Source organism: Eschrichtius robustus, chromosome 9, assembly GCF_028021215.1.
Source record: "Eschrichtius robustus isolate mEscRob2 chromosome 9, mEscRob2.pri, whole genome shotgun sequence".
NCBI lineage: Eukaryota > Metazoa > Chordata > Mammalia > Artiodactyla > Eschrichtiidae > Eschrichtius > Eschrichtius robustus.
The window spans coordinates 35,409,004-35,418,431 of record NC_090832.1 but is presented as its reverse complement, the minus strand read 5'-3'; the positions used below and the strand labels follow the sequence as shown (position 1 = coordinate 35,418,431).

The window sequence follows — 9,428 nt, the reverse complement described above, 5'->3', positions numbered from 1 at the left end:
ATATTTAGAGTTAAGGCTTAGCTACCAAATTGACATTCCAAATTTCATTGGCAACTGATGAAATAACCGTATCCCACTCTACCACACAGATTGAAATGAAGGCTGGAGAATGCAAGCCAATACACATTCCAGGCTGAGCATTGAATTTTCCCTTGTTTTATGAGTTTGAGCCTGTTCTGCTTAAAAGTAGCCAACTGAATTCTTTTTTTTCTTAAATCTAGGCCAAATTACCAAAGACACTCCTTCCTACACCCAAGAATGTGCACACAAAGGAATTTTTTGTTTGTTTGAACTTATTTTCAGCGTGATGTTTAAATAGCACAAAGGTGCAAACATGAGAAGATTCCTTGGCTCAATAATTGGAGGATTTTGTTTTCTTCATGAACAAAGAAGACTGGGTGTTCCTCTTTTAGGGCTAGCTTTATACAACAAAGACAATGCAAGGAACAGGATCAAAGGGGAGGGGAAGGAGATATTGGGGACTCTCTTTCTGAGGTCTTGGGTGCCATCTTTGTTAACTTTTCTTCCCATGACTATGCCCTGTGGTGTAAGGGAGAGATGCACCCTAGATCCTTGGTGCTCATAGAACAGCCTGAAGTTCCAGGGAGAAGAAGGCAAGGGACAAGGTCACCTTGTGCCTGCTGGCAGTTTGCTGAGACCACCTTCCAACTACCGGCCCCCAGCAGTCCCCTAAGATAGATGCAGGTCTGAATTCTCTGACACTAGGTGCATTTCCTATTGCACACCACAGTGTGTAGAGGTGTGTGCATACACACAGGCACAAACTGAGAAGCCCGCTATGCAGTGGGTAGAGCACAGTTGGAAAGAGCCTCCAAGTCTGTCCTGTTTCCCCTCATCATTATCTTACTGGGGTTGCACATATGAAGAGCCTGGATGGAGTTCAAAATTGTCATGAAATTCTTCTATAAAGTCAATGCCTTAGGAAGCCATAGGTAAGATTAATACCCTTGCTGCCAGGATGACTTTAATTCCTCACAAGAGATCTGAGGGCAAGGCTGGTGTTTTGGTTAGCCCAGCCATCCCTTGGTTAGCATCTCCTTTCTTGCTCAGGTCACAAGATATTGTTGAGGTATATGTACCACCCCTGCATTGATTTATGGTATTATTCCAACCAAGAATGCCTAGGGATTTTATTGTGTTCTCTTAGGGAAATCTAACATGCTCTCAGGTATGCAATGAACAATAAATTGCAACCACAAACCTTTTTTTGCACTTCAATAAGAGTACATGTCAGAGTTAGCTGTTTACATGTCTGTCCTGGTAAATCAATCAATTAAAAGCTGTGAAAAAGTAGAAACTGAACCTCAATTTCCTCTATACCTAACATAGGGACACTTCAAAATGTTTGTTAAGTAGACAAAGGATCCATGCTCTATCTTTTTGCTCCATTCTCACATCTCTTTGTGTATGCTTTCTCATCTGGGTTTGGAGGGTAGAATCAGTTGGCATCCATCATTCTTGCTGGGACACCATATCCTCTCTGTGGATCACACGGGGAAGCTTTGTGGCAGAGATGACTGTATAATGACAAAGTGGTGGTTTGTTAGGGTGTGTGTGTGTGAGATCATCTTGAGGCTTTAATTCAGCATTCACATGTGTCTGTATCTCCAAGTGTGTGTGTGACCCTGCACACACACAATATTGACCTCAGTTCTCCTTTCTGTCATGTATTATTCCTATTTGTCTTCTCTGATATTGTTTGCTTTAAACACCTGAATGAATGAAAGGGGAGTTTTCTAACACTATCACCAGTGTGGAAAGAGAACTGCTTTGTCATTAGAGGACTTGTGGCAAAGGCCGTATGACAAAGGTGGAAATGCCCTAGAGAGGATACAGATATCCACTGAATGCCTGGAATTTTGAGGTCTACTAAAACCTAGACAACTGATGATTCTATACAGCTATTATCACATGGTTTACTATAACCTTGGTATAAGCTGTATCTACATATTTTTGATAATTCAAACATGTGAAGAATTGGTTCTTGGGAGTTTAAAAAATATATACATAAATGCCTGGGCTTACACATTCAGTTTCAATTAGCGTGAAGTAGGGTCTCAACTCTAAAAGCATGCCAGGAATTCTGATGCGTGGCTAAGGTTGAAAACCACTGATCTAGATATTTAGTTCTTGATTCTCCTTGTGGTAAAGAAAGTTTCAATTCTAAAGCCAGTTTCTTAAAGCCACACAGGGTACTGAATACCCACGATCCTTCTGAGGTGAACAAGCGCACTGCATGCCCTGCTTCCCCACAGGGATAATGTTAGGAATCTGGGCCGGACGGTTATCTGAAATTCTGACCCCTTTCCTCTAAATGCCAATGAGCTTCCAGTCATTGTGACTGGAACTGGCAACACCTCCATAAGCTACCAAATGCTCCATAGGTAGCTGAGAGTCATTGCTTAGCTGGCTGTATCTGGCTCCCAAGGCAATAAATATTTCAGATAAATTTCAGCCTCAAACATTTACCTTCAGTTCCACTTCCATTGCCAAAATGGTTCCTCTGAGATGGTGGTCTAGGGGTTGACCAAGGATCTAATAGACAAATTTTGATTTTTAAAGTGGTTGCTTTTCCTGAGATGAAAATTTTTTAAAAGTAACACTTGAATAATTAAGTATGGCATTTATGTTATTTCATTTGTTCTTGTCATGAAGTTCTATCTAGCCATTTGAATCGCTAAGACAAAAAGCCACAAGTATGTAGTGACAGATTCGAACTGCTGGTCAACCACTCCTCACTCCCAGTCTCCCCTCCCCTCAAAACAAAACCAAATGAAAACCAAAATTACATTGAAAACCATGGAGATTAAGAGCAGGTATTATAAACTAAATTTTAGACTATTATGTAGTTTTTCTTTTTATTAAATTAATACTCAAAGGGAAACTGACGTGCTGGGGGATGAGGACTCAAAAGACTGTTGCCAGTGCCAAATGTTGTATTAGAGCAAAGATTTTCCATATATTATTTTTTATGCTGAGGGCAAGATACTTCACTTTACTACAGATTTTCATATCCACCAACCAACATGCAAGTATCTCTACATCTGTGATGTCAACAAGTGCTAGTATTTCTGAATCTTGGTGGCAGTAGTGCAGTCCAGCTTTCCACTCTGTAAATTGCCAATGAGGTGGACAGAATAGGACCTTTTGGGTACAGGAAACCTATCCAGGCCACTTTAGGTAGGAGGAGAAAGGGTAATGTTGAGGTTGTTGAGAGCAACTCCCACTGGAACTATGCTACTGGCTTTGGACTGTGATTTAATGAAATTCTACAGAATGACTATTCTTTTCCCTACTCAGAATATTTAATATACTGTATTTCTAGCATATTTTCTGCTCCAGAAGCAGTTCTGTGTGGTAACCTATCATAGAGGACAGGACTCCAGGCAAAAAACTTGATTAGCAATATATGGCTCCAAGTATAACAGGTAAATGCAGAAATGGTTGGTTTGGTTGGAATGGTTGAAGCTGATCAAATCTAGTAGGATGAAGATAATTACTTTCTCAATGAACTAAGGCCTAATCCACTCTCATGCTTCCAAACACATCTTTTTAGACAGAACACCATCAGTATCACAATAAATAGTTTAGTTCCCATGATGGTCACATTTCATTTGTTCACCATAATTTTCATTGATATTTACTGGTTATCAAAATTATGTTGTTAGTCTGATGCAACCTAGCAAAAGTACTTTATAAATCTATATATTTTCTAAGATGCGACCAACTTGTGAATGTCCAGCTTTTGAATTATCATAATAGTCAAATACTGAGAAACAACTGAGAGACCTAGGCAATTTTTACAGTAATTCTTACAGTGATTTAAGAAGAGTGCAAATCAAGATGTAAAAGAAAGAAGTAAAAATTAAAATGATTTATAAAAAGAGAAGTCATACTTACTCCCTTACCTGAAACATTTAATGCTCAGGCTTCTTATTGAATTTAGTAGTGGTAAGATGTGTCTTTTTAAAGAAATAAGCAGTCTTCAGTGTTTTTATAGCATTGGTTACTACAGAAATTATACTTCTTTTACTTCTTGTCTTGAAGGGTGAACAAAACAAACAAACTGAAAATACTACAATGAATGGTAAATGATGAAAGATTTACAGTACAAAAAACAGTGTAAAAAGGAAGACAAGTTTAAATATTGTTGTGTAAGAAAGTGATGAAAATAATACAAGAATGAGAATAAGTAAAATGATAGGCTGGAACATCTGGGAAGGTAAATGCAAAGACAAAAAGAAGAATTCATTAATAATAATTTTTAAAACTTAAGTTTATATCAACTAATCTAAGCATTCATTCAACTTACGATAGAGAACCCTCCCTTATATATATTTACAAAGTCTGAAAACCTACTATTATGTACAGTACTTTCTCTCACTCTGATTTCTATCTCTTCACCCTGAGAGTATAATTGAAAAACCACATGCTCAAAGTATTCAAAAATCTGAAACTAGGAAATTAAAAACCAACTATGTGATATAATACATAGAGGAAAAAAATCTTTAACATTTCGAAATTCAACAAGTTTTATTATAAAAGTTTTTTTTTTTTTAAATAGCAAAGCAAAGCAGCATGCAAGATAAATAAGCGATGGGGTTGCAATTTTTCTAGTTGTGACTAACAGGCAGTTAATCTAATATCATGCTTCTGTGTATAAACTGATTTTTAAGTTTAACCCTCTTGCGTGTCTTAAAAGCCATGCATGCTGTTGTTCTTCCGTGGGTTCTCCAATGGATACAAGATACCAGCCTTGCTAGAGGAGTAGCACTGCCTGTTAAACTCTCTTCCGTGCTTAACCCTGACAAAATGCATCAGTCTTTGGCCACCATACCTGGCTAGAGCAGATCAGTCCAACTCATCGGGTGTGCCTCTACAATTAGGATGAAGGAAAAATGCTGGTTTTCCCTGTTCGGGAATAGTTATTACTATTTCTCTGAATTAGTGTTGCCTTAAAGCTAAGGTATAACACTCCTTCCCCAGTCCTGAGATTCTCCGTTATAGAGCAGACAGTGATTTTCTCTAGAAATAAAGATCATGTTACTTCGATGTGTGGCAGGTACATCAGCGGCTCCTATTTGCTCCTCTTGGTAGAGATCCAGACACAATACCATCTCTCTTTACCTCTGGTTTCTACATTCTTTCCAGGCGTTATGCATCAATCCTGGTCATTTAGTGATTTGAAAATATTTTAAGCTTAATTTGAATCTCGGCTCGAAAACCACCTATCAGCAATTGAAGATTTCTATTCGGAATCTTCTTGCAGCTCAATCTATTAGAATCAGTAGAGTAATATTGAAAATGTCGACCTTCAATAATAATATATTTTAGAAATCCTTTCATCTTTACACAAAAACTGGGGGTGGGGGAATGGGGAGAGGGGGAGGCGGGTAAATTTCCCTTTTAAGCAAAACAGAGGGAGAATAGTTACTAAGTGATTGGATTACGAAAACCTCAGGCCTGAAGAAGGACAGTGTGAAAGAACAAGTGCGCCATGGGGCTTCCAAGCCCAGAGAGGCTCTGAGCTGGGACTTCCCTAAAGCGGGGCTTGGAGGTCGGTGCGCGGAGTCGCCCCTCCAGGGGCCGCGGCTCCGCGGACCAGCCTCGCCATCGCCGTGGCTCGCAATAGGCAGAACTGTACCTGACTCACGGATATGGGCTCCTCGGCGCCGGCGTCGTCCGCGGACTTGGGCACCTCGAGGCGGTCGATGAAGGTCTGCAGCTCCTTGCGGAAGGCCTTCATCTGCGCGTTGATGCGGTAGAGCAGCTCGTGCTCGCGGATGCGGCTGCCATCGTCCTCCTCGTCCATCAGGCCGAACAGGTCCCCGTTGGCCACGTAGATGCGCGCCTCGGTGATGATGGTGCTGGTGTCGGCGATGAGCCGGTCGATGGTCTTGCCCAGGCGCTCGGCCTCCGAGCGGATGTCCTTCATCTGCTGCCGGTCAGAGAAGCTCTTGGGCCAGGGCCCGGGCGCCGGGTAGAAGGAGCGGGTGGGCGTGAGGCAGCGGATGTTGCGCACCTCCTCCGAGTCGCTCTCGCCGCCGATGGGCCCTTCGCGCTTGCGGTGCGGCGGCCGCGAGTCGTCGTCGCTCTCCTTCTTGCCCGCATCGCTCTCGGCGTCGCTGTCGCGGGGGCTGCCGCGGATGCCCAGGTGCGAGGCCAGGTCGTAGCGCTGCATGTTGGACATGAGCACGCGGTTCTCGTACTGCAGCTGCATAACCTTGCCGCTGAGCTCGTTGATCTGCAGGCGAGCCGCCTTCAGCTCCTCCTGCAGGGCCTCGGTCTTGGCGCTGTCGTGGTGCCGCGCGCTCTCGTGGCCACCCGACTTGTACTTGTACTTGTTGAGCTCCGCCGTGATGCGCTTGTTCTGCTCCTCCAGGTCGGCCACGTTCCTCCGCAGCAGCTCCGTCTCGTCTTCCACCAGCTGCAGGTGCTGCCGCAGCTCCGACAGGGATTCGCTCTGCTCCCTCAGGAGGGGGTTGGCCGAGCCGTTAAAGTCGTCGCCCTTCAGGTCGTCCAGTTCCGCCTTCAGGCCTCTGTTCTCCACCTCCAGTTCGACGATTTTTCTGCCCAGGATGTTGGCTTCTTCCTCCACCAGCCTCAGCCGCAGCTTGAGCTCAGCCTCTCTGGTGCTGGGAGGCCCCCCGGCTTCTCCTTTAGGCAGAGGACTGTCCAGATCCCCATAAAAGGATCTGTACTTCTGGAGCTCGTGTTCGAATCTGTCCTTTTCCTTATCAATCTTGGCCATTTTCTTTCTCATCAAAGCAGCTTCTTCCTTCACGAACTGCAGCTGGCATTTCAGATCTTCTTTGTCCTCCTCATTTGGGGAAAAAAAAAAGGGAAGCGGACAGGAGATCATTTTTATGTAAATAAGACCACCTGCAAAAATAACCCCTTTTTCTTGTAAATAAGATTTAATGAGACAGAGAGACAGAGAAGTAGATGCTGTACAATTTTTCCAAATCATTTAAATTCTTTGGCAGAGAAAAGATTAGGACAATATTACATCCTGGAAACAAAAAGAGAAGGGAATATAAAAAGAGAAAAACTGTGGTCATCACTATTCAGAGAATTATACGTTCTCACTGCAGATAACTGTTTGGCTGTCATTTTCAACACTGTTCATTTTGTTTGTTTTGTTTTTCTCATGCTTTGAGTTCCCCTGACTGTAGTAAATATGAAACCTCTTCCCTGGAAGGAGCATGTGCTTAATAAGTATTCACTGCCATTTATTGAGCTCTGACTCTCAGCCAGATACTGTAAAGTTCTTCACATGTATGACCTAATTTAACGTGCAGAGTAAGCTTATGAGTAGGTATTAAAATTCCTAGTTTAAAGATGTTCAATAGCTTGTTCAAGGTTACATAGCTCATAAGTGGCAAAGGACAAAGATGAAATTGGAATTCAGTTCTGACACTAAAGCTTAGTTTGGCACATGATCACTCGGTCATACAGCAAGTAATCTGTCCTCCATCTTTATTCAAGGGAGAATTGTTTTGAAAGGGCTTTAAAGTAGGGAAAGTTTAACACTGGAATGGTCCATCCAAGAAGAAATTGGTAAGTGTTCCATCTAGATCACTTTTAAAATTGGATTTATTTCCATCAGTCTGAAATGGATAGAACTAGTTCTGCCTGGTAAAAGGATGATGGAGTAGACCCTGTAGAAGTTCTTCTCACACATTCTTAGGACAACCTTCAAACCCTAATCATTAACTAAATGGAAAACTGCAAACAGAAAAATGGAAATCAACTCTTTCTCAGAGAGCTAATATAAAAACACATTATTATGTCCAAGGACATATTTCCCAAGGACAATTTCCCAAAACTCTCTTTTAAGTATGCACTTTGGGCATACCATGTAACTTCTGTGGACTTTGGCTTCCTCATTTTAAAAAATGGGAAGGAGTAAAAATGCCTTTCTTTTCCAGAACTGAGTCAGCTGTGTTTGAGATGAATTCTGGTAAAAAAGTAGCAACCACTGATGGTGAAGGTGAGGGGAATAGTGAGCTCCTGCCAGAGATGCTCAGTAAATATGGCCCAGAGCTTTTGCGAGAGAAGAGATGCAGAGCAGGGCACTGGGCTCCTACTGCTCCCATCCACTAATAAGAATTAGTATGAGAGTTGCTGAGTGTGCAGAGCCTGAATAACACATTCCTTATATCATTATATCCTCATATCAGCCCCACGAGGAAGATGATATACTATGTCTACTTTGCAGATAAGGCAGCTACATGGTAGAGCGCAAATTGATGTGACAGAGCACATCTGTATTCAGACTGATTCCAAAAATCATATTTTTTCCACCGCACATGTTGTGTGAAAAGACGCATGAGAGGAAAAAAGTAGGGCAATGAGGTAAAATAACAAAATCAGATGTGCTGGCTTGTATGCTTCCCTTTAGAAGGGGTTTAGAAGAAAAGAGAGAAGCACAGAGAACTGAGAGAACTCCAGGAGCATAGTGAAAAAGAAGGATAAGAATATATGTCACAGAAAGATTCGATGTGAGAATCCATTTCACAAGGGAAGAATGAAGCTGCCCTGCAAGAGACTATGTGTTCGGGCCCCTGAACTAATTCAGTGAGGATGAAACCAAGGACGTATTACAATGTCTAACATCACATCAGCAGAAGAGTCAAACATAACCCCAATGTTTTGAGCTTGGGTGTCTTGATGGACTGTGTTGCCAATAATAGGGACAGAGACTCAACAAAGAGGATCAAGTTTTATGGGAAGAATATGGATTTAAGTACATTAAAATGCTGCCTTTGAGGTGTGTCGGTGGAGGGATACCCAGTGGAAACATCTATCAACAGGCATGTGGAATCTCAGGCCCCAGATTACCAAGATTACAGCGCTGGACCTAGAGGACAGCTCAGGCCCAGAGGGGAGGACATGAGGATGAGATGCATAGAGGTGATGGTTGAAGATATTGCAATGGCTTCAGAGGCAATCAAAGAGGAGAAAAAAAGAAAGGGAGACTGAGAAGAAATGATTAAAAGTTGGAGCAGGGAGCAGGAGAGTCAAAGGTCATTAAAGCCAGAATTAGAAATAATGTTTGAATAGAAAGTTGACCAACAATATGCATATCAAACATGCTTTTATCTAGACTAGGCTCTGTTGGGAAGTAGAGCAGGTGAGATTGGGAAGCTAGCTGGGCTGCATGTTCTATCAAAGCCCTTGATTGCAAGGCAAGGCCTTTATTTGCTAGTAAGAAAAAAAAATGTTATAATACTGCACTTTGAATCTAACCAAAACAGCAATGGATGTGATATAAATCACAGACTGGAACAGAATAACACTTCGCTGGACTATGTAAAGCAAATATAAAAGAGGAGGATATTTGATTTGTGTACGTGTAAGCTCTCCTGCCCAAAGGGATGAAAACATGAAAAGTATTTTAAGAG

The 9,428-nt window shown here is 42.1% G+C and overlaps 1 protein-coding gene across 2 annotated transcripts in view; it reads right to left on the bottom strand.

Moving 5' to 3' along the window:
* Positions 1-4,109: 4,109 nt before the first annotated feature.
* MTCL3 (MTCL family member 3) overlaps positions 4,110-9,428 on the bottom strand; it is a 40,674-nt gene continuing 35,355 nt past the window's right edge. The window contains exons 6-7 of one of the 2 annotated variants that reach the window (XM_068551063.1): positions 5,666-6,841; positions 4,110-4,235 (exon numbers count right to left, since the gene is read on the bottom strand). In XM_068551063.1, the coding sequence (XP_068407164.1) occupies positions 4,125-4,235; positions 5,666-6,841 (1,287 nt within the window). In that variant the 3' untranslated portion in view covers positions 4,110-4,124. The remainder of the gene's footprint in view (positions 4,236-5,665; positions 6,842-9,428) is intronic. The other variant, XM_068551064.1, reaches the window with a different exon arrangement.